The 25555-nt window shown below is 44.0% G+C and overlaps 1 protein-coding gene across 2 annotated transcripts in view; it reads left to right on the top strand.

Moving 5' to 3' along the window:
• The window catches only part of ADCY2 (adenylate cyclase 2), a gene marked incomplete at its 5' end in the record, with an annotated part of 124135 nt that overhangs the window by 60323 nt on the left and 38257 nt on the right, over positions 1 to 25555 (top strand). For both annotated transcript variants that reach the window (XM_081012940.1, XM_081012941.1), the window contains 10 exons: positions 378 to 489; positions 3245 to 3372; positions 5384 to 5542; positions 6687 to 6819; positions 10821 to 10997; positions 11738 to 11781; positions 15111 to 15191; positions 20783 to 20852; positions 22829 to 22926; positions 24865 to 24949. In XM_081012940.1, coding sequence (XP_080869066.1) covers positions 378 to 489; positions 3245 to 3372; positions 5384 to 5542; positions 6687 to 6819; positions 10821 to 10997; positions 11738 to 11781; positions 15111 to 15191; positions 20783 to 20852; positions 22829 to 22926; positions 24865 to 24949 — 1087 coding nt within the window. The remainder of the gene's footprint in view (positions 1 to 377; positions 490 to 3244; positions 3373 to 5383; positions 5543 to 6686; positions 6820 to 10820; positions 10998 to 11737; positions 11782 to 15110; positions 15192 to 20782; positions 20853 to 22828; positions 22927 to 24864; positions 24950 to 25555) is intronic.

The raw sequence follows: 25555 nt of genomic DNA, 5'->3' as shown, positions 1-25555 counted from the left end.
TTTAGGCACCAGAAGATATTAGCAGCTCCTCTTCGCAGACTGATAACCTGCCCTTCTCTTCAAAGAGGTCTGCTGGGAGTTCAGCTTCCGACCGCAGTGTGGCAAACTGCGGGGTGAGGCACAATCCTTTATAGGCAAGCGGTCCTGGCAGGGTCACAGCCTGAGTGGACACAGTGGAAGGGGAGTCAGACCACAACAGCAGGCCATCCAAAAAGGATGTATGAGCTCAGCATCCAAACATAGGGTTTTGGACAAGTTGTATCTGCTCCTGGTGAGGTATTTAGTGCATTCCCTTTTCTCTTGTTTGTTTTCTCCAAGAAACTCTAGGGATAGTTTTAAGCTAAGCAAAATGGTAAAATCCCCTTTTTCACTTGTAGCATTTTATACGCTGATATTGTGGGATTCACTCGCTTGGCTAGTGATTGCTCTCCTGGAGAACTGGTGCACATGCTGAATGAGCTCTTTGGCAAGTTTGACCAAATTGCAAAAGTAAGTACCCCTGAGGGCTTCAGTAATGGCTGTTAGGTTATCATTGTCTTTGATGTTAAGATTTATAGCTGTGGCGTGAGAGTGGCATGCCAGGTTGTTGACCTGGGGTCTGCTGCGAATGCAGTTTTCACAACCACCAGGCCACCCTCACATCCTGGGCCAATGCTGAGTGCCATGGGAAATTGGGGAGCCAGCCCGTAGTTCTCAGGTTGACCCTGGGGCTTTCAGTTCCTGATCTATAATTTGCACTGTCCTTTGGTCACAAGCTAATACAAATGTGGTGGGGGGGGGAGGGCACAAAGAAAGAGGATAAAAACAGCAATTCTGTGTCTATCTGCTATGGGTCCCAGCCAACAAAATGGCTAGGGCAGGTTTCACAGGGGGGATGCACTGGGACAACCGATTTCAGTGATCACGAGTAGGAGTAGGAGTTACGCTAAGACCAGACCATGTCATTACTGAGGAGGCAGGTTTAGTCGTTGTTTGAGGGGTCTGGTCTTGACCAGACGGATACTGGAATCAACAGGGGAAACCCACATGACCTGAAGGTGTTGCTGTGTAATGCCAGGTCAATGATGAATAAAACCACTGCCATCCACGACCTGATTGTGGATGGAGGATTTGACCTGGCATGTGTAACAGAGACTTGGTTGGATGAAGCAGATGGGCCTGTCCTTGCCGCTGCTTGCCCACCAGGTTTCTCTTACGCACAGCAACCCAGGCCTTGTGGGCGGGGGGGGGGGGGTTTGCAGTGATATTTAGGAAGTCATTAGTTTGCACCAGGCGTCCTATTGAGAAGACCCAGCTCTCTGACTGCATGTTCTGGAAGTGGGCAATAGGGGCAGTACAGGATTCCTTTTGGTGTACCGACCTCCCCGCTGCACCAAGGATTCCCTGCCCGAGCTGCTTCAGGTCATGGCAGATGTTCTCCTGGAGACACCTAGTTTGGTTGTCCTAGGGGATTTTAACATCCATGCCGACACGACCTTACAAGGGGCCGCTCGGGACTTCGTGGAAAGCATGGCCTCCATGGGGCTGTCCCTGAATAAGTCTGGCCCAACTCATAGCCGCTGACATGCCTTGGACCTGGTGTTCACCTCTATGGATGTTGGTGATCTGACACTAAGTAAAAGTGAAACTAAAGAAGTGCCATGGTCAACTTGACTTTTCCGCGACCCTTCCCCTCTGCAGGGAGGTGGGACCGATTCGGATAGTCCACCCCCGCCACTTAATGGATCCAAATGGTTTCCAGAGAGTGGTAGGGGATGTTTTATCCCATGTTGATGGCCTTTCAGCTGATTCCCTGGTGGCTCGCTAGAATGTGGAGTTAACCAGGGCTATTGACTGTCTGGCTCCAAAGCGCCCTCTCCGATTGCATGAGCCCGGACAGCCCCGTGATTTTCCCTGGATCTGAGGGCAATGAAACTATCACTGAGACGGCTAGAGCGCCAGTGGCGGATAACTCATTCTGAAGCTGACTGAACACGGGCTAGAGCTCAATGTTGAGCCTACCAAGTGGCGGTAGCTACGGTGAAGAAGACTTTCTTCACCGCCTCCATTGCATCTGCAGAAAACAGCAGCAAGAGACTCTTTCAGGTGGTTTGCAATTTAGCAGAACCACCTGCTCCAGCGGGGCCCAGTATGGGCCACATGATCTCCTGCAATGCTTTTGCAAAGTTTTTTGCAGATAAAGTCGCTCTGCACCTGAGACTTGCCTGCCTGTGAGCATTGCTGAGGAAGATCAGCACTGGTGGGGAAGCTGCCTTCGGGGCAGTTTGCCCATAGCACTGATCTCACCAAGAAAACCCTGAGGAACCTTTGAGGAACCCTAGAGTTTTATGATAAATGGTTTGCAAATCACTAACATCTAATGGAACAGTATTTGCTTTTGAACGGATTAAAAATAACGCTGGTGGGCATAATTTAAAGACTAATCATGCTGTCGTGAAGGAGCACGGCAAAGTGGCAATATAAATCTGAAGACTAAGCCTAGGAAGTGGTGTTGCTCTTCCTGCAAGTGCTGGAATAGGGATGACAACAAATATCCCGTGCTCCCAACAGAGATATCTATTTTTGTACCAGGCAGGAGGAGTTTTCATTTAATTTCCTAGGTCTCTGGATACTGCATAGCTTGTGTGTGCTTCTGATTTCACATTTCAGGAAAAGTAGGTCAGTGGAAATGGGATGCACATAGCTCTCGGCAGAGCATCTCATCCTGCATGTCCAGCCCAGCTATCTTCCTCCCCATCGTTATGTGAAATACATTTGATGGCACCAAGAATATTGTGCTTCTGCAGCACTCCAGGCATGGTCTTTCTTTCTTTAGTGATCACTCGCAGCTGAGTAAGATTCTCTTCCATAAACACAGTCTTAACAGTTAGTCTGTAAGTGACTGTGGAGGCCAATTCTGGATCCACACGTCCTTCCACAGTGGGGACATTGGTTTCCAGGCGGGAGTTAATCATGGTGTGGATTTGCCAAGCGTGCTTTCCTCTTAGCACATTTCTCCCTTGCATCCTGAGTTTGAGTGTCTTCAAAGTCCATGACACCTTTGGTAAAGGCTGCTCTCCAATGGGAGCGCTTGCAGGCAACTGTTTCCCAAATGTTGGTGCTTATACTACATTTTTAAAAATTTGCCTTGAGACTTTAAACCTCTTTTGTTGACCACCAGCATTACGCTTTCCATTTTTAAGTTCGGAATAGAGTAGTTGCTGTGCTGGCCATCTCTTAACTGAACCTTCTTTCCCCCTCTCAGGAAAATGAATGCATGAGAATTAAAATTTTGGGAGATTGCTACTACTGTGTGTCCGGCCTCCCTATATCTCTCCAAAACCATGCCAAGAACTGTGTGAAAATGGGACTGGACATGTGTGAAGCCATAAAGTAGGTGGAGGCGTTTTGTAACTTGTCCTTGTCCTTACCTTGAACCTCCCCAGTAAGCCTCACACGGTTGCCTTAAATCTGAAGCTTTTGCTCTGGTTTGTGCTTCAGTATGTTTAACATTTTCAGCTCCATATCAAATGAGATGATGTTGTTTCTCTCCATAGCTACAACAGTGAGGGATGGTATGGATTTGGGGGTATACCACATGAAACAGCATTGCAGCGCAGTAAGATAATACACAGAAGAGGTAAAAGGCAATCTTTCCCTCACGATGTAGTGCCCACTAGAGATGGCAAAGAATTCTGTTCAGTTTGCATTTAAAGACTAGCCTGCCAAAGTCATGCTTTCCCAAACAATGCAAGAAATGAAGTACAGCCATCCTTGGGAATTTGTACTTCTCCGAATTTTGCAACCCAGTTGTCCAGCTAGGTAATGTGTGCAATAATGCATGTAGATAAAGCATCCATAAAATGTCCATACTGGTGAACATAACATACAAAAAGCATCATTTTAGAGGGAAATGCTTTGCAAATGTGTATGTTAGGAGAAATTAACACTAAAATGCTGGGGTGTTTGCAGGAGGACTTTTTTTAAAAAAAGCAAACTGATGTGGAAATGTGGAGAACTAAACTTTTGATTGCAAAAGCGAGAAACCGATTTGCCCATTTTTTTGTGTCCACTCCCTGCCCGTTATGGATCTAGATCAGTGATGGCCAAACTTGGCCCTCCAGCTGTTTTGGGACTACAATTTCCATCATCCCTGACCACTGGTCCTGTTAGCTAGGGATGATGGGAGTTGTAGTCCCAAAATATCTGGAGGGCCAAGTTTGGCCATCACTGATCTATATTATCTGACCATGTTGGAAGATCTAGATCTGCTAAGACCTTTTTAATGACAGCATCGACTTTCCCAGGTTTTCCGAAGATATTCTAAAAATGGGCTAACTGCCCCCATCTTGGAGCAGAGGCTGGCTGATGTGCAAATTACAGGGCCCAATGTTGGAGTGTATACAATAATTTTGAGCAGCCACAAATTTGTCTAGCATCATCAATGTAAATAGTGCTTTATGGCAGAAGTAGCCAAGGTGGTGGTCTCTAGATGTTGAGAACTACAGTTCCCACCATCCCTGACCATTGGCGGAGGGCCGAGTATCTGGAGGGCACCATGTCATCTAGGTCTAGTTTACAGAGTAACACAAAACAAGGCCCTGATCCAATAAGCTTAGAATCTAAATTTTGATGGTGGAGAAGACCATGGACAATAGCAAGGGGAATAGGATGATGACTTGCAGCAGGAACAAGAAACCTTATATACCATAGCCTCCTAAATCACATCCTAACTACAGCTACGAGCAGTGAAGGAGAATCAGGGATTGCTTACTGACAACTAAACCGCCTTTTCATGAGTAGACCAATGACTCTGGGTCCACAGCTCTACTGTGTTGTCACTCTTTGGCCTGAACCCAAAGACTTGGGCGCCGGCACTCAAAGGCTGGAGGATGGCTCCACCTGCTCCTCTGACCATTCCAGTGGTTCCTTGTCAGGTATTAACGCAAAGAGCCCCTCAAAGAGGATCTTCAACACTGTATTTAGCTGGCCTTGACTGCTCCTCAAGGTCCTTGGCCTGTGGGGTGTTTGGTTTGTCCTCCCAAGGACTCAGCATCTGATTCCAGATCAGGCTAGGTATGACAACTGCCAATTCGTCTCAAAAAATAAAAGGCAAGTTCCAATTTTATTTAGAATAAGTTCTTTGTAAATAATACTTGTGAGCTTGAATTGAATTTGTGGCCATTTTTTTTAGCTTGTTTACTTTTATATTGATGTTAACATGGCTGTGCTTTAACCAGCAAATATCTTAGTTATAAAAGTATAAATATTTCTATACCACTTTTTAATTAAGACATGAACAGTAGCACATGAAAAAGTCATTGTGTGGTAATGGTAGCACCGTGCGCTTTTTTCAAAGTCCAGAAAATAACAGCTGCGATTGATAATAATTTCTCATCAATAGGAAGGTCAGAGATGCAACTGGAGTTGATATTAATATGCGAGTAGGAGTGCACTCTGGGAATGTCCTTTGTGGCGTGATTGGACTGCAGAAATGGCAGTATGATGTATGGTCACATGATGTTACACTAGCCAATCACATGGAAGCCGGAGGAGTTCCTGGGTAAGACTAGTCTTTATTTAAGATGGGTGTGGATACATTTCCCCAAATAAATTGGTGCCTACAAGGTCACCCAAAACGCCTACTGTGCAGTTAAGAGGGCCCTGTAGTCCTCAGCCAAGGGGATGGCCTTGCCTCGCCCACTGGAATGTTCTGTATTTAAATAGGCCTGATTACCTTTTATAAACATTGGATGTGATCCCACCAAAGTTAAGTCCTTTTAAGCCATGTGTTTAACTCTGCAACTGAAAGTAGTAGGCCTGCAGGTGTGGCTAGATTGTGCCCACTCCCCTATTAAAATTCATGCATTTTACCCTGTTTATTTGCTCTGATCCTGAGCAAACAGAGATTTTTCCCTTTTACTGAAATGCAATAGTCTTGGAAGGCACACAATACTGTTCAACTGCTGAGCATATAGGTTTGGCTCCCATAAGTTGATGAGAAGGCAGACCCCCTAGAAACCAAATAGAAGCTGCTCTGATCTATCTTGAGGAAGAGAAACATTTAAGTGGATAGGGAACAGCTCCATACCTTTCAAATGCATTAGTTGAATGGAGAAGCCACTTGCCTTGGGGCTTCTTGTGTTCCTTGGATCCTTTTCACCCAGAAGGGATAACTTGATTGGAACAAATGAGAATGTTAAAGACTGACTGTTTTTCTGGAGCACAATTGAATGATGGGCCTAGTTCTCACTGAGGTGGCCATCTGGAATCAGGGTTTTACTGGGTTTTACTGTTCAAGTGACTGAATCCACTCCACATAAAAAAGTCTAGAGAAGGGTGGTGGAAGAGGTTCTCATGTAGTCCTTGGACATGCTCGTATTCTGTGTACAGATGTATTTCTCTATTTTTGAATGCAGGAATCATGTGAGCTCCTGCTGAAGTTTGAAATAATACAGACAAGTTTAGGCTGACTACGTCAGTGTGAATGAGGGCAGAGTTTGCATTTGTTTTTGTGCACAGCAATCCAGTTTCGTTGCCTGCAAATATATATATATATGTTCATTTACAATGTGTTGTTTAGTTCACACGTATTTCATTTTGTGTAGCTATTGGGAATATTTCCCAATAGTAAAAGAAAAGAAAAAAAGCAGTGTGACATTCTTAATGTTGTATAATGGTCATTTTAAAATAAACCATAATTTCAGCCGTGTTCACATTACTTCAGTCACCTTGGCCCACTTGAATGGAGCTTACCAAGTGGAGGATGGGGATGGAGATGCAAGGGACCCGTATCTCAAGGAGCATAAGGTGAAAACCTACTTCATTATCAACCCCAAGGTTAGTAATGTTTCATTTGTTTTCTCCACATTGTATTTGAAACTGCTATAAGCAGACAAGAGCCATTGCACTTGGGCAAAAAAAATGAGAGGCACAAATACAAGATGGGGGACACCTGGCTTGAGAGCAGTACATGTGAAAAGGATCTAGGAGTCTTGGTTGACCACAAACTTGACATGAGCCAACAGTGTGACGCGGCAGCTAAAAAAGCCAATGCAATTCTGGGCTGCATCAATAGGAGTATAGCATCTAGATCAAGGGAAGTAATAGTGCCACTGTATTCTGCTCTGGTCAGACCTCACCTGGAGTACTGTGTCCAGTTCTGGGCACCACAGTTCAAGAAGGACATTGACAAACTGGAACGTGTCCAGAGGAGGGCAACCAAAATGGTCAAAGGCCTGGAAACGATGCCTTATGAGGAACGGCTAAGAGAGCTGGGCATGTTTAGCCTGGAGAAGAGGAGGTTAAGGGGTGATATGATAGCCATGTTCAAATATATAAAAGGATGTCACATAGAGGAGGGAGAAAGGTTGTTTTCTGTTGCTCCAGAGAAGCGGACACGGAGCAATGGATCCAAACTACAAGAAAGAAGATTCCACCTAAACATTAGGAAGAACTTCCTGACAGTAAGAGCTGTTCGACAGTGGAATTTGCTGCCAAGGAGTGTGGTGGAGTCTCCTTCTTTGGAGGTCTTTAAGCAGAGGCTTGACAACCATATGTCAGGAGTGCTCTGATGGTGTTTCCTGCTTGGCAGGGGGTTGGACTTGATGGCCCTTGTGGTCTCTTCCAACTCTATGATTCTATGATTCTATGATTCTATGATTTTGCTTCTGTGGCTTCTAGGGCTACATTGGGCTCGTTCAGACATGAAAATGAGTTTAGGCAATCATAGTTAAGTACAACCGCAGTTTAGGGTTTGGGGCTAATCTGTGGCTGATCTAAAAGTGGAAGCTTTTGCTTTCTTCTTCTGGCACAGCCATAAGATGGGGGCGGGGGGGGAGAAAAGTGCACCAGGTGGGGGCTTACTGCTGCTTGCCTTCACAACTCTGCTTCACAGCTGTCCAGACCTGGCTTGCCCAGTGGTGCATAGCCACAGCGGCCGCCTCTTGGTAGGTATGTCATGCCTGCTTCTCAGAAGAGGGAGAGTCGAGATGACTGGGAGGAGGGGTGACCCATCTGAGGTGAAACCCCACCACCACCACCAAAGCCTCGCTTACCCGGGTTGTTTTGCTGCAGCGGCTTCCGACGAGATATAGCGAGATCTTGCAGAAATTTTGTGCGATCTTGCTGGAAGCCATCACTTCAGGGGACAGGGGATGTGCATGGGGGGGGGGCCACCCACTGGATTTCACCTCCTGAGGTGGCTGCTTCAGTCTGCCTCGTGGGCAGGTGCAGTGGTGCGAGCCCTGCAGTGGCTCACCTCCTCCCGGCAGCAGCAGTGGCATCCCTGCTGAGAAGCTGCTGTTGTGGCTCCATCCCATCAGGTGAACCACTTCTGTTTTGTTTTTTGTTTTTTTAAAATGATATTTATTGAAAATTTTTAGAATTACAAAAGAGAACAAAGCAGAAAAAGAGAAAGAAAAAACAAAGAAAAAACAAACCACATCAATCAATACAAATTCAAAAAACAAAAATACAAACACTCAAAAACAAATCCATCATTCTCAAATCCTCAACTGTCATTACCTTCTTTCTTTGACCTCCTCCTCCCTTTTTTTGTATCCTAGTTGTTAATTGTCGCAGCAAATCCTTTCCATATTTCATAATATTCTGTCATTACATTACCTTAATCTATTTTAATCTTATCTTACTATAAAGAACCTTAAAGCTTAAAACTTAAATCTTATTTTTACCAACTTCTCATAACCATAATATTCTTACATAATTCTTTAAACATTTTTGCTAAAGCCAAGTAATTTCGTTCCAACAGTTTTCTAACATTCATCAATTTTATAAAACAATCCTAGTAGTAAAAAAAAGAAATAAAAACAATCCAATCTTCATCCAGCGTCCCTTCCTCCTGGTCCCGGGTTTTGTCAGTCCTTATTATCCCATCGATCTAGCGCATTAACCTGGTAACCTTATATCCGAGGCCCTTAAGTCTCTTCCATGTCCCTTCCGCAGCTCTTCTTCAAATTTATAACTGTATTTTCCTTTGTCTCCTGCTCCTTTCACTCGTGGGAACTCCAGCTTAACAATGTTTTTGACCCTTCTTGACAAATCAGCCCCTTTTCCATAGTCCACACTAAACTCCATGTGGTATTTAAGAACATGTTTCAAAATCCCTCCAAAGTTAAGAGCCCCCACAACCCCAAACATCTCACGGCCCATTGCCAGACTTGAAAGGTCCAAACATCCCTGCATAGGGGGGTCTATCCAACCCCCCATTTCCAAACCAAACCAAACTTTATCTTTCCAAATCTGGCTTTTTCCAAGTTCATTTGTCAAGTCCAAAAGCTCATGTTCCTGCTGGGCCACAGCTCCCTTCACCTCCGGTGCCCAAGATTCAGTAACATCCTCTTCCCTCATCTGTTCTGTCAGGGCACACTCCTGATTTAATTCCTGGGTGGGCTCCATATAATTTCCCACTGCCTGTTCAAAATTTCTGATCGCATCAGTCATCAAATCCGTCTTCTCATGTAGCTGTTCCAGTAGGGCATTTGTTTTACAGAAAGCACGCAACAGAGCTTCTGAATACATTGTCCTGCAAGGTCAGAAGTCTATTCCCACGATTGTAATCTGTAACAGCTGCAAGCTCCCCGGAGTTGGTTACAGTTTCACAGTCTCCCTCTAGGGGGAAAACTTCTATTTGTTCTTTCTTTTAAAGACAAGTCTAACAACAAAGTTTCCTTTTTCAGATATTTTGTCAATATTTGTTCCTTTAAAATGCGAAGGGGAACAATGGAATCAATGTTTCTCTTCTTATAGCTATCTGTCAAAAACGTTTGTCTCTGGTCAATGAGCTTCAAAAAACGTCAGTCCTGACACCCCGCTCCAGGATCAGGACGGTGGAAAGTTACTTTACACTCACTTCTGCAGGTTTAAACAGTCCAAAAAATCCCCCCTCTTCTCCTGCTTCCGAAGGGGGGTTCAACAATTTTAAATGATGAAAGTTAATCTTTTACAAGCGATTTTCTGAGCTCTAGTTTGCCATGTCTTTGCTTTAATCTATCTACAAAGAAACGGAAGGCTGACTTCCTGTTTAGACCTTCCCGTTTCAGTGCCAAATTGAGGTAAACTTTTAAGTCCAATTTTCCTTTCTGCTCGCAAGTCCTTATTTAAAGTCCAGTTGTCCGAAATTTAAGTACTCACGGGTGATTATTTTAGAAGCCAAATTGTCCCAGGAAAAAGGCAGCGCTCTCCGGCAACGGCTGTGCGGCTTCGCTCCACGGAAGAAGCAGTTGACTCTCAGCACCGCGCCACTTCCCCCTCTTCGCTCCGGAGCCCGTTAGTGGGTTCTTTTGCGGGTTGGGGGGGCGCTAAAGGTGCCCGCCAAGTCCCATGGTCACAGGCTTCATCCGCCTGTGATTTTTGAAAGGGTCCCCGCTTCGCCGTAGCGGAAAAGACCCGTTTCGCGTGGAGCTAGTCCCTCCAGATCAGAGGGAGTCCGCCATTGCCGATGGCGCCACCCCGGAAGTCCAGGTGAACCACTTCTGGATTGTGCTTTGTCAGGACAATAAGAAATGCAACACTGAGCATTTACTTACCTAGATATTTATGTTACGTGGCTGTGTGGTATTGTCGTCTTCCTGAGGATCTTGGTTTGTTTGATTTTAAGGAACAAGTCCCTTGCCCTTATTTATCTGTCCACAACGCTAGCTATAATCTCAAAAGTCAGGAGGCGGCTAAATAAGATTTTCAGTAGTTTGTGTTTTATTGCTCTCCGCGGCTTCACCCCATGATGAGCAAAACTAGAATAAATTGGGCAAAATAGGAAACAATAGAAATCGTGCAAGCTTTATGCTATCTGTACCTCTTGGGTTTATTTATTCCCTAACCAGGAAGAAAAACGAAGTCCGCAGCATCATTTCCGACCCCGGAATACTCTAGATGGAGCTAAAATGAGAGCATCTGTTCGTATGACCCGGTACTTGGAGTCATGGGGAGCAGCCAAGCCATTTGCTCACTTGCACCATCGGGACAGCATGATTACAGAAAATGGCAAGATCAGCACCATGGTATGAGTTTTCTGCATCGTTATATATCAGCGCTAGCACAGTGGAGGAGAGGAAAAACTATGCCCTTCCCTCCTCTCCAGATTTCTCTCCTTCCCCCACCCCCAGACAACAATTGAGTTCTCAGATTTGAGACTGGCAACCAGCCCTGAACCAGAGCCCTTTAGCACTGTGCAGTGTAGGAAAGGGGAGATAAGGGAAATGGACAAACTCCACCAGCCTCCATAGAGTGCTACAAGACTCTGAAGCCCTGGAATCTCCTAATTCCAGGGTGGGACACTTCTGAAGACCAGCTGGGACTGGTGTTGCTTTCATGGCTGTCAGGCGGGCTTCCTCCAAGTGTCTGACTGAGAAAGAGGATGCTGATCAGCCTGTGTTCTGCTCTATCAGAGCTTGGCCTGTATTAATATGATCCTGAAATCATTAGTCTCTCATGCTTAATTTAGCTGGGTGTGTTGCTGCCGTTTGGCTTGCACCACTCAGGCTACACACATTGACCAGGGACTAAGTCATATTCAGCTCAGTAGGACTTTACTTATGAGTTGACATACAAGGAATTGCACTGATGCAATTCTGGCCCATTAAAATTAATAAGGATTTTATCATATATTTCACTGGGATTTTTGAGCTAGAGAAAATGTTCTCTGACACAACATTTGCGTTACAATACAACCTTATATACTGAGAATCAAGATTTTTTTTTTTATAATATTATGTTGACATTTTCTCTCAATTTCTCTTAGGACATGCCTATGGGTCAGTATAATTTCCAGCGTTGTAGAGAAAGGTATGTGTTGATTTTTCAGACATTGATTCTATGAGAAAAATGCATTACAGTGGTATCTCGGGTTAAGTACTTAATTCGTTTTGGACTCCGTTCTTAACCTGAAACTGTTCTTAACCTGAAGCACCACTTTAGCTAATGGGGCCTCGCCGCCGCTGCACAATTTCTGTTCTCATCCTGAAGCAAAGTTCTCAACCCGAGGTACTATTTCTGGGTTAGCGGAGTCTGTAACCTGAAGCATATGTAACCTGAAGCGTATGTAACCCGAGGTACTACTGTACTCTCTTTAACCAGCAATTCTAATCTATATAAGCATTCACTTTGTTAGCTAGGGTCATTTTGAACAGCAGTTAGGATTAAGCTGAAATAATATAATTCTGCTACAATTTGACTCAGGCAAGCTGATGCTACAGTACATTTGCTCTTTTGTATTGGCCTGGATTTGTTGAAGTACTTACAGTATTGGAGGGTGACTTAAGCATTTTGTTGCTGCTGCAGTCCTGATTAGAACTTGACCCCCACCCCCACCCCTGCAAACGCTGGCTATTCACAATGGGAGGGGAGTTCACAATATAAGCTTTCCTTCCATTATGAATAACAAGCGTGGAAGGAAGTCTAGTTTGGGGACCTTGGTGAGGACAAAGCCCCCCTTTCCTATTCAGTGGTCTTGATCTGCCCCACCATTGAGGGGAAACTCCACTATACTGTCAAGTCATACGACAGATGCCATGTCTAATTCAGCCCTGAGACTTGAAATCAGCCGACTGCTTAGTAATTGTAAGAATGCCATTTCTGGGCTGGGATAGTCTGGCCACAGGACTTCATGCCCTAGTAACCTCACAGTTAGATTTCTGTGATGCGCTCTACATAGGACAACCTTTGAAGGTGGTCTGGGAACTTCAGCTAGTGCAGAATGCAAGAGTTCTGTTGGATGTTACCTGGTAAAGGGACCCCTGACCATTAGGTCCAGTTGTGGATGACTCTGAGGTTTCGGCGCTCATCTCGCTCTATTGGCCGAGGGAGCCGGTGTACAGATTCCGGGTCATGTGGCCAGCATGACTAAGCCGCTTCTGGCAAACCAGAGCAGCGCATGGAAATGCCGTTTACCTTCCCGCCGGAGCGGTACCAATTGATCTACTTGCACTTTAACATGCTTTTGAACTGCTAGGTTGGCAGGAGCAGGGACCGAGCAACGGGAGCTCACCCCGCCGCAGGGATTCGAACCACCGACCTTCTGATTGGCAGGTCCTAGGCTCTGCGGTTTAACCCACAGCGCCACCCGCGTCCCTGTTATCTGGTACACCCACATAAAACCAACCGCATGGGATCTGTTCTGACATCCTATGTGCTACTTCTCATGATGTCATTATATAAAAACCATAACTGACTTGGGACCCACTTGCTTGAGGACATGTCCCTCCCAATGCCAGCCAGCCCAGGCCTTTCCTGTGGCCTGATGGGTGGCAACGCAGGAGAAGGCTTTCTCTGCAGTGATGTCCCAACTGTGAAATTCCTTTCTCCTGGAGTCATGGATGGCCATTATGATATTGGGTTTCCAGTTCCAAGTAAAAACTCACTTGCTTAGCCAGGCGTTTGGAGATACATGATGGTTCCAAGTCTTACTGTGGTTGTTGATTGCTCAAACTCTTATGGTCTGACTCAGTCTAGGGCAGCTTCCTGTGTTCCAATTGTTAATATCTTATTTAACTTGTTAATTTTTTATTGGACATGGTAATTGTTTAAAATATTATTTGTGGGTCCCTCCAGGCATCGTTTATTGTTCAGTCCTGAAGATTTGTGCTCATTTATGCATGATCTTACTTTCAATAATGTTTGCACCTGCAAAAGTTTTGGGGCAGACATTTTGCTCTGTTTCCAATCATTTCATGTCCCGTAGCTTCCTGCTGAAATTCTGTAACTTTTCATACCACAAGGGCTCTGGGGGATGGGTTGGTACCACTTTTGTCACACTATACTGCTTTTCCAGATGGCAATAATGTGGCTTTAGGGAACAACTAATAAAACTGAGTTATATATGGTGCTCCACTATAAATCCAACCACTAGTGTACTATTATTGTACCAATGCAGAATACACTTGCAAAAAAATTCAGTCTGGTAGGACCCCATATACCACCTTGAAATCTGGAATGGATGAAGAGCAGTCAAAGCTCAATAAATAGATAAAAATGTTTGAGACCTACTGTGATAGCTCGTGTATGCTCTTCGCAATAAGCACCTCTGCTCATTCAGAGATATTTACAGTTCTTTATTTTACATATGTACAGGCAGCACATTACAATCATGCATCTGAATCCTCCAGTTCAGATTCTGGGAGTGGCTTTTGCCGGCTTCTCCTCCAACAGAAAAGGCGAGGAAGTTTCCTGTGACGCCTCTCGCCCCTCCTCTTTAACTCTCTCCTCTCCTGGGCAGACGGAATAGGCACCGCCTCACCATCAGTACCAGAACTTCCTGTGCTTGCTGGGGCTCTGCTTCTGCATCTAAGGGCCTTTCCGCCTCCTGGCTCTCTCCCCCTTCCCCATCCGTCACTTCCTGTCTACCTCCCTCTGAATGTTCCTCCTCCTCCCCGGCATTCTATGGCAGTCCCATGACACCTACCTGCCAGGGGACTTGCATACAACCCTCTTTTGTAGTTTCAGGCAAGACAGAAAAGCAGAAGAGTTAATCTCTTAGTGAGCTACCTACCACATGTAGCTGTGAACTATGTTCAGCTTGGTGGGTGCTCTGAGTTGGGTCAGAAAGGAAGGCTACCTTGGGCTTGTGAAAGGAAGAATATGCCCATGCAGGCATATAGTCAGAGACTTCAGGTGGTGCAGATAAACTTGGCTCATTCATTCAGAGGCTTCATCGTGAAGAGATAAAATAAGCCATTTCTTGCAAACTTCTAAATGTCCCGATGCCACAGAATCACATAAGGTAACTGGTCAAGTTTATAGGTAACAAAATGTGTAACTTTACCAGTCCACTTGAGGGCAACTATATCAGACCCAGTTATTCTAAGAGAATTCCTAAATTCTACTTTCCTGCAGTTTTGGGACGACCTGAAGTCAAACTGTTGGTTATGTTGTTCTAAAGTCATCTCAGCAACAAGTCAACTTCATATTGCAAAACAAATGGCTGATGTTAAATGCAGGTCCAAATATGGCAAGTTGTGTAGACTCTGTTCTATATACTGCTGCAGGAAAACAGGAATACAAAGAGCTGGCTTCCTTTTTGTTCTCTGTTCTCTTTGTTCTCTCTAATCGTTGCCATGCCTTATTTGGGTATTTTCCCCAAGGCTACTAACTCCTATTTGCCCTTTTGTCCTCCACAGAACAAAATCTCAGAAGAAGAAGTTTGAAGAAGAACTGAATGAAAGGATGATTCGAGCAATTGATGGAATAAACGCTCAAAAGTATGTTTGCACACAAGGTTGCCCTGATACTGATACCACCAGTAGCGCTCTGTGCAGTGGTGTAGGTGAGGCACTGCTGCTCTCCTGGCTTCCGAAAACAGCATGTCACTGGGGCTAACCAATGTGGGGAGGGGCAAGGCACCGAGACCTTGGCACTGTGCAAGCACACAGAAACACAGAAGGGATAACAAGGACCATCTAGTCCAACCCCCTGCAATGCCGGTAACTTGCCCAATGTGACCCTGAGAAGAATTGTCTCATGTTCTGCCAACATAATGGCAAGAGTGCCTCATTGGCTGTGCCACTCCGCACTGAGCTCCCTTCCCCCTGTCCTTCCCCCACCCCTCTCTCTGGTAAGTCCAGTGATTCACTGTGTTTGGAAGTCAGGAGTTCAAAGGACCAAAACACTCCATTGCTGAATTTCCTATAGATGAGGAATAAGTATTTTAGTAACCTGGGGTGTCTGGTTTATTGGAAGCAAATGAGAACTGAGCAAAGACTGTGCTAAATGACTCAGAGACCTATTTAGAACACCATATGAGATGAGGCTCTTTGGTCCTCTTCATTGTTGGGGAATGTGCTATAGGTTGTGGTGGTGGTGGTTGTTTTTACTTTATTAAAAGAATTTCATTCATTGAAAACAAAGTGATGAAAGAAAAAAATTAAGAGAGAGAGAAAATTATCAAAAATGCAAGAAAAATCATTCCAACTTGGACCAGTTAATATTCTGATATTTTACCAAAGGTATCTATTGTTTGGCTCAACATAGGAATGTTAGTATGAAGCTTCAAAATAAACAAAAGAATATCATCTGCAGATAAAACCAATTTATATTCAACTGAATTGTGTACTGCCCTGTAATAGCACAAGCCGGGGGGGGGGGCGGTTCTAAGGTGAATGTAGACGCTCTTGCCCAATTCCTCGGGACAGTGGAAAAGTAGCAGACTTTTGCCATTCACTTTAACTCTAGATGTAGGCGAGTCATACAATATTTTAATCCATTTTATAAAACACAAATGAAAACGAAATTTAGTTAGAGCTACCTCTGTACGCAGGTGGCGCTGTGGTCTAAACACGCTGTGGCTTGCCGATCAGAAGGTCGGCGGTTTGAATCCCCGCGATGGGGTGAGCTCCTGTTGCTCGGTCCCTGCTCCTGCCAACCTAGCAGTTCGAAAGCATGCCAGTGCAAGTAGATAAATAGGTACCACTCCGGCGGGAAGGTAAACGGTGTTTCCATGTGCTGCTCTGGTTCGCCAGAAGTGGCTTAGTCAAGCTGTCTGCGGACAAACGCCAGCTCCCTTGGCCAGTAAAGTGAGATGAGCGCCGCAACCCCAGAGTCGTCCACGACTGGACCTGACAGTCAGGAGTTCCTTTACCTTTACCTCTGTTTATAAATTTTGTCAAAAGCCTTTTTAGCTTCTAGTCATAAAATTAGAAATTGGTCTTTATTTTTGTTTAAATCTACCAAATTCATCACTTCTCTAATATTATCTGCTTCTTGTCTTGTTTTATAAAACTGGTCTGGTCATTCTTAATAACAGATACTATCACTTGCTGGATTCTGTTTGCTAAGGTTGCTGATACATATGCAAACGTTTTTTATTTATGTGCATTGTTTTGCATGCTTAAGCCTCAGCTACTTAAACTGAATTTAAGTGTGAAATTTGATCTGCAGTTGTTCCTCTTGCCTTCTGGTTCAGTGGACTGCCTAGAGCATGTGTAGCAGGGCTCCAGAATCCTCACTGGCTGTTTATAATTTGGGGACATAATTCAAGGTCTGGGTTTGACCTATAATTGCTTAAATGAGTTGAATGTCAAGAAGCTGCTCTCTCAAATATTCTTTTGAGACCCGATCAACTAAGAGCACCAACACATGATCATATAGTGTTGTTTACTCAGAAGGTTTGAAATCAGAAGGTCTCATTGCCAGTATGGACCGTGGCTATTTGACGCGCCAGTGCCAGAGGAAGAGAAAAAACTTAAACACGTAGCGGAGATTCCCAAAAATAGACCAGAGGCAATTGTACTTCATCCAGCAGAACTTTACTTGCTACTGAAGGCAAATAAACATAATGGTCACAGATCCAGTACATTCAGGATTGGTCCAGTCCATAAAAATCCAGTTGCAGCACTTACAAAACTTATAAACCTATAGCAAGACTAAACCTTAACACTAGGCATACTATGTACAGAATACCACACCAAAAGGAAGAGAGATAGAAAGTAAAACCCAGGCTCCTTCTGGGTTTTTTTTTTAAATAATATTTATTAAAAGTTTCAGAATTACAGAAAGGAAGAAAAAATAAGAAACAACACTACAATACATAAAAAAAGCATAAAAACCAATACAACAATACAGCAAAAAGAAGAAAAAAACCACAAATCCCATATTACGTATCTTTAGCTTCCATTTGCTTGTTTCATTGACCTCCTCACACCTCCCATTTTGTATTCTAATTTAATTAGTTATTTCAGCAAATTCTTTCCATCTTTCTCAATTTTTATTGAATAATTTATCTTAACAATTTAGCCTATTAATTAACTCAACAAATCCTTTCCACCTTTCCCCATATTCTGTTATTCAAATTGCCTTGATTTATTTAACCTTATCTTACCGTAAAATACCTTAGAGCTTGAAACTTAATACTGAATTATACATGACTCCTTATATCGTTTCTACTAAAACCCCAGAGGACAGGATCACACTTCAAAACGACCTTGACAGATTAGAGAACTGGGCCAAAACAAACGATGAATTTTAACAGGGAGAAATGTAAAGTATTGCACTTGGGCAAAAAAAATGAGAGGCACAAATACAAGATGGGGGACACCTGGCTTGAGAGCAGTACATGTGAAAAGGATCTAGGAGTCTTGGTTGACCACAAACTTGACATGAGCCAACAGTGTGACGCGGCAGCTAAAAAAGCCAATGCAATTCTGGGCTGCATCAATAGGAGTATAGCATCTAGATCAAGGGAAGTAATAGTGCCACTGTATTCTGCTCTGGTCAGACCTCACACCTGGAGTACTGTGTCCAGTTCTGGGCACCACAGTTCAAGAAGGACACTGACAAACTGGAACGTGTCCAGAGGAGGGCAACCAAAATGGTCCAAGGCCTGGAAACGATGCCTTATGAGGAACGGCTAAGGGAGCTGGGCATGTTTAGCCTGGAGAAGAGGAGGTTAAGGGGTGATATGATAGTCATGTTCAAATCTATAAAAGGATGTCACATAGAGGAGGGAGAAAGGTTGTTTTCTGCTGCTCCAGAGAAGCAGACACGGAGCAATGGATCCAAACTACAAGAAAGAAGATTCCACCTAAACATTAGGAAGAACTTCCTGACAGTAAGAGCTGTTGGACAGTGGAATTTGCTGCCAAGGAGTGTGGAGGACCTTTGGAGGTCTTTAAGCAGAGGCTTGACAACCATATGTCAGGAGTGCTCTGATGGTGTTTCCTGCTTGGCAGGGGGTTGGACTCGATGGCCCTTGTGGGCCATCCAACTCTATGATTCTATGATTCATATAGTTTCATTCCAACATTGTCCCTAATATTCATTAATTTTAGGCTAATTCCCTAAATAAAAATTTTTCTTTATATATTTTCTTCCAATCTTCATCCAACGTCTCTTCTTCCTGGTCTCAGGTCATGTCTGTCCTTACTGTCCATTCCATCTAGTCCATCAACCTGGTAATCTTATGTCCGAGGCTCTTAAGTCTCTTCCATGTCCCTTCTGCAGATCTTCTTCTTCTTGTTTATACCTGCACTTTTCCTTGTCTTTTGTTGGTCTCTTTCTTAATTCTTTTCCTTTCTCATTGAGGAGTAGGTCTCTGGGAGGTTCCAGCCCAAAGTTATCTCCATCTCCCTTCATCAAACCAGCCCATTCCCCACAGTCCCACTCCCCACAGTCATCAATATAATCCAAAAAATATTTAAGAGCATATTTCAAAGTCCCTCCAAAGTTAAGAACCTCCTCAGCTCCAGACTCCCCCTGGCCCACTCCAACTTCAATCTTCAAAAACAGCGGCTTATGCTCCTGCAGGCCCTCAGATCTCTCCATTTGTATTATTTGAGGTGCAATCGCAACCTCCTCCATTATTTTCTGTGCTTGCCCAATCAATACAGGTTCCTGAGTTGGTCCCTGAGTGGTTTCTATATCAATATTCCCTGTTTGTCCACAATTATTGACCACAACAGTCATCAAATCCGTTTTCTCATTCATCAAATCCATCTTCTCATGCATCTGTTCCAACAAAGCACTTGTCTTGCATAAAGCAAGCACCAAAACTTCCTCCCAGTTCATTTTAATTCAAGGTCAAAAGGACTGGTCCCACGATCTTAATCTCACAGCTGTAGAGTCCTCAAGTAGACTGCAGCAACAATTTAGCAAGCTCCCTCTAGAGGAGACAATTTCTATTTGTATCCATCTTTTTAAGGCAAGTCCAACAAAGGAAAATTACTTTCATTTTTCAGATATTTTGTTTCTTTAGAATGCAAAAGGCAACATTGGAATCAGTTTATTTCTCTTCTTTAGCTATCTGTCAAAATATTCCATTCACAGTCAGTGAACCTCTCCAACAATTTCTGTCTCAGACACCCCGTTCCCAGGTTAGAGACGGTGGAAACTTATCTTTCTTCACTCCCTCTCCTGCAGGCATTAAACAAAGTCCCCCCCCCCTTTTCTCCTGCTTCCAAGGGGGTTTTAGTGGTTATAAATGAAGGAAATTTAGACTTTTTTAACGACTTTCCAGGCTTTAGCTTACAAGGTTTTTGCTTCAGTCTATATACAAAAAGCGGAAGGCGGACTTCCTATTTTGAACCTTCCCGCTTCAGTGCCAAATTAGGATATTTCTTGATCCAATTTTCCGTTTCTACTCACGGGTACTTGTTTTAAATCCAATTGTCCACAGGAAAAAGTCAGCGCTCTCTGGCAATGGCTGTGCGGCTTCACTCCGTGAAAGTAGCAATCAGTTCGCAGCACCGCGCCACTCATCCCACTTCACTCTGGAACCCCGAAATGGGGTTCCCCGTGAGTAGGGGAGGCGCTCCTGGTGCCCTGCCGAACCCCACGTTCCCAGGCTTCCTCTGCCTGGGATATCAAGTGGGTCCCCACCTTCGCCGCGGCGGGAAGACCCAGTTTCCACGGAGCCAGTTCCTCCGGTCGGAGGAACTCCGCCATTCGCCGATGGCGCTAACCCGGAAGTCAACCCAGGCTCCTTCTGGTCTATATTTATAGTCAGCATGACCTTAATTGGAAGAGATAAGAGAACCAGTTCAAACCAGCTTCCCAGAAGGTATAACCCAAACAATCATGAAGCTTCTTTCATACAGAGAAGCTTCCAGTAGCTTCCAGAACCTTCTTGAATTAATCAGAATAGGAAAAATCTCTACACATCAGATCAATACTTTCTGCATTAAGAAACGCAAACTCCCTATATTAAAAATTGAAATTGGGTGTATTCCCTCACAGGGCTATAGTTTCTTTTCTCAGCCTTCCCTGTGCCTCTTACTTAAACTTTTCAGAAAAATATAATAAGCAAATAATTATCCAGCTTTATGTATAATAATCTGTATGTTCTTTCTTCCTCTTCTAGGCAGTGGCTTAAGTCTGAGGATATTCAAAGGATATCATTGCTCTTCTATAACAAAGCACTGGAAAAAGAAGTAAGTAACACTTAGCATAGAAGGGACGCGGGTGGCGCTGTGGGTTAAACTACAGAGCCTAGGACTTGCCGATTGGAAGGTCGGCGGTTTGAATCCCCGGGACGGGGTGAGCTCCCGTTGCTCGGTCCCTGCTCCTGCCCACCTAGCAGTTTGAAAGCACGTCAAAGTGCAAGTAGATAAATAGGTACCGCTCCGGTGGGAAGGTAAACGGCGTTTCCGTGCGCTGCTCTGGTTTGCCAGAACCATTTAGTCATGCTGGCCACATGACCCGGAAGCTGTACGCCGGCTCCCTCGGCCAATAAAGCGAGATGAGCTCCGCAACCCCAGAGTCGGTCACGACTTGACCTAATGGTCAGGGGTCCCTTTACCTTTAACACTTAGTATACAATATCAGGGTTCTGTGTTCATTTTGTAAAAGTAAGTCATGGCACTAGTTGTTTCTAGTTACATGGGGGTCCTCTTACCTGAAAAATGTGTGGCCCTGTTGGTGTCTAAGTTGAGGTAGACCGGTTTTTCTCACCGGTTCTTCTATTTAATCTCCTTCCTGACATGGAGCAAAATTGGATTCCTTCTGGTAATGTAAATGATGTGCCTGTTCTCCAGATTGCAGCCTTTCAGCTCTTCCTGCAAAGCACTGTAAATTTCATAGAAGTGGCGTCTGACTGACCAGAGAACTTGAACTTTGTTGGTTTTGAGTTCTTCCACTGCTGTGTTTTATATGTGCTTGTCCACCAGGCCTAACAAATCAGAGCATTTGGTCCAAACGAGAGAGTCGTCCTTCCTTTCTCTTTTTGCTCTGAATGTTTTCAGTGCTAACACACAGTGGTTATCTCCTGCTCTGTCTTCAACATTTCTGATTCAATTATGTCAGCTTATTCTAAGGCTAGAAGTGGGCTGTTTGGGGATTTCTGGGTCGAGTTGGTTTTGCCCATTTTCCATTGCAGGGAGAAAGGGGAACATTCCATGATAAACATGTTATCCCCGTAGGCCTTGCCACAATCAACTGGGAAGCTCTCCACTAAAATGCAGCATAAGGGAGCATCAGGTGCAGTTCGATAGGACTTGTGCAAGAGAACGTATTGGTGGTTTGTTTCCTATAATTATGGTCCAGTCGTGACCGACTCTGGGGTTGCGGCACTCATCTTGCTTTACTGGCCAAGGGAGCCGGCGTACAGCTTCCGGGTCATGTGGCCAGCATGACTAAGCCGCTTCTGGCGAACCAGAGCAGCACACGGAAACGCTGTTTACCTTCCCGCCAGAGTAGACCTGTTGATCTACTTGCACTTTGACGTGCTTTCGAACTGCTAGGTTGGCAGGAGCAGGGACCGAGCAACGGGAGCTCACCCCGTCACGGGAATTCGAACTGCCGACCTTCTGATCGGCAAGTCCTAGGCTCTGTGGTTTAACCCACCCGCGTCCCTATAATTATAGTTACGTACCCCAAATAGTCGCAGTTTTTGAGCCCCTTGTTTATGTAAAACATTTTTTAAACAAATGGTCAAGAGAGGCACAACTGTTAGTGGCAGTGGCTCCTCTTGCTGTTTTCTTTCTGGAAAACCATTGAAGAGGTACAATATAACAATATAAAATCTGTGATGGATCAGTCCAAGAGTCCATCTAGTTTGGTGCCCCCTGACCAAAGAGATGCTTCCAGGAAGCCTATCAGCTGGGCATGAAAGCAAGACCCATTTCCCATAATTGGTCCCTCTGCCACTAGCGGGCAGAGGTGCATCGCCATGGCACATGGAGGTTCTGTTTAGCTACTATAGCTAAGAGCAGCTGATAAACCTGCTCTCCGTGATTTTTTCCAGTTCTTTTCTTTAAAGTCTTTGAGTTAATGGTCAGCTCAGGAAGCATAAGCCTGTGTTCTAGTAACTGAGTTAATTTTACCAACTGTTTTAAAATTATGTTAGGGTTTTTTTTGTAATTTCTTTCTAATTTTCTAATTTTGTAATCTCTTTCTAATTTTGTTTTAGTATAGAGCAACAACGCTTCCTGCGTTCAAGTACTATGTGACCTGTGCTTGTCTTATATTCTTCTGCATTTTTCTTGTGCAGATCCTAGTACTACCCAAGTAAGTAAGAAATTTGCACAGCTCTTTGTTTATCTCCATTCATGTTGTTGTCACCCTTTTCAGTTCTGGGAAGGTTGTGCCATTAATCCCAAATGCAATAAGGGACTGGCTGATTAAATAAATAAATCCTGGCATGTAATTCTGCTTCTATTTCTGGCTGGTTTTGCCCTCCTACATCTTTCTGACCCATCAGTGCCCATTGGGACAGAGCTACAGAGCTGGCCTTCCAACACTGGTATTGCTGCAGCATATCTGGATGGGACTGGGATGGGACACTGTGTTGTGACACACAGACAAATGACTGGTTTCTGGGAAAGAGCCTCTGGGTGGGAGCAGTTCAAGTCATACAAAACTGCTCAAAAGCCTTGTGCAATTCAAACCGCTGTTGAATTTCATGCATTTATAAATAGGAAACTTTCAGAATATTGGGATGGGAGCAGTAGAACAGTATGTACAGTACACTTGAATTTCCAAAAAAACAAACCACTTGTACCATCAATTGTCAGGAAGCAATTGACAAAGAAAGAAAGAAAGAAAGAAAGAAGAAGAAGTTTAAAAAACCCACTCGTGTTTATAAGGGCTTTCTTTCTCCTGCACCTGGTAAAAGAAAAGGGAGGGCTGCCATGGATTTTTATATTCAAAAGATGTTTTAACAATGAAGCTCTTATGCAGTCCAAGCCTCTGCACTGACTGAAATCTGTTGAAAGCTTCATGAATGTACAAAAAAAAAAAGAACACCCAACCCCACAGAGTGAAAGATACTGAAATTATCAAACTCAAGTCGAAGCTCTTGAAGATAAAAATTAGCTCCCTGCAGGAATCTGTCAATGAACATCTTTCCCATACATATATTGAAATCTTAAAAACAGGGATAGACAGAAGGTTGTTGTTGTTGTTGTTGTTTAGTCGTTTAGTCGTGTTCGACTCTTCGTGACCCCATGGACCAGAGCACGCCAGGCAGAAGGTGCCATTGGTTAATGACAGACTAGTTTGTAGTAGCCTACTTAATACCTCCTTGTTTCTGGGATTCTTGCAAAGAATGCTGGACTGCTTAGCTAGCTCCAATTTTGGGAGTCCCTGGGCAATACACTAGCATTGGCCCCTCAGATCTATTTTGTTCCTACCCATGTAAAAAAGAAAATGACAGCAGCCTTGAGAAGGTACATTGCGTTTCTCCAAACCCAGTACATAAGCACATCTAGTCTTAAAGCATGTTTGTTTTGGCAAAAGGGCTTCCAGGAAAGATTGCTGCCACATGGAATGAGAGGTGTTGCCTGGAAGGAGTAAACGTCCTTGCTGCTCACATGTTGGATAGATCATAGTCCATGTCAGAATCCACATGGGTACTCTAATAGGAAAGTTTGCAGGAGGGGTTAGTGGTGGGCCTCCAGCATTCTGACTCCCATCTGTGGCCAAATGGAGATCGATGATAGATATAATTTTTAGCTTGCTTTTCTGGGCAAATGCCCATGCAAATCAGCTTGCAATCAAAAACAAAGAAAGATGAAAAGAGCAGGAATATAAAAGTTGGTGTTATTCAGCAAGCCACTTCTTAGCTCCTCAACAAGTGCAAATATTCATTTAGATTACTTATACCTAAAACTAATCTAACCTGCAATTGTTAAAAGATCCATTCCTTAGTATTCACTCTTGTTTTGAAAATTTAAAACATACCAGAATGTACCATTGGGATTTCAATACAACCAAAGTAGACCAATCAAGACTGAATTCATTCTGCCTATTCTTTAAGATACAATAATATATGATGCATTTTCTTTTTTCCTTTTAAGCAATTTTCAAAGGAGGCAGACCCACATGGCTGTTGCAGTCACATTAAGTGACTGCAAACGTGCTTGAACAATCCATCAACCAGAATTCCTTCTGTGTCTTTTATTTGTACATTGGTTTCTCTAATAGGCCTTTCTTCCTGTCTTGTAGAAAGTCTGCCCTTGGGATCTCCTTTGGAGCTGCCTTCCTTGTGCTCTCCTTCATTCTTTTTATCTGTTTTGCTGGACAGCTTTTGGTAGGTATTAAGAGAATGCCCTAGCAGCACAATTCGTTCTGCATAAGCAATGAGGCCTTAACGCCCATGCAATACAGCCAAGGTTACTTTCCCTTCCTGTTAGTTGTCTGGGTGAGAAATAAACCTTTTGAGAACTTCCTTACTTGGAGTTAATTTGCTTAACACTTTTATCAATGATGTGAAATGCAGAAGCTTTTTCATATAGGCATTGCTATGTACTGACCTTTACTGGAGATGAAAAACTGAGAGACTTGCATTGTAGCTTGTCTGACCTGTCATAGCCAATGACTTTTGCTGACAAGCATGAATAATTTTTAATTAAGTCCCCCCCCCCCAAATATGTGTAACCAATCAAGAATTTAAACTAAGATACAACATCCTGAGATAAAAGGTTCTAAACCCCACACATCTCAGATCACAAGTGGCTCTTGAAATTAAACAGTTTACTGTGTGGGATGGAGGGGATGCTGTTTCAGGACCAAACTGCACAGTTCTGAGATGGCTGTCACCGATGGAAGCGAAGGCTCTGAAAAAGCTCAATATGGAGGCCAAATGGCCGAAATATTGGGAAATTTTGGAACAAGATGGAGATAGATTGAAACTGCA

This window comes from Podarcis pityusensis (genome assembly GCF_964106645.2).
Source record: "Podarcis pityusensis genome assembly, chromosome: 7".
Lineage (NCBI taxonomy): Eukaryota > Metazoa > Chordata > Lepidosauria > Squamata > Lacertidae > Podarcis > Podarcis pityusensis.
This window is presented reverse-complemented; position numbering and strand designations above follow the sequence as displayed.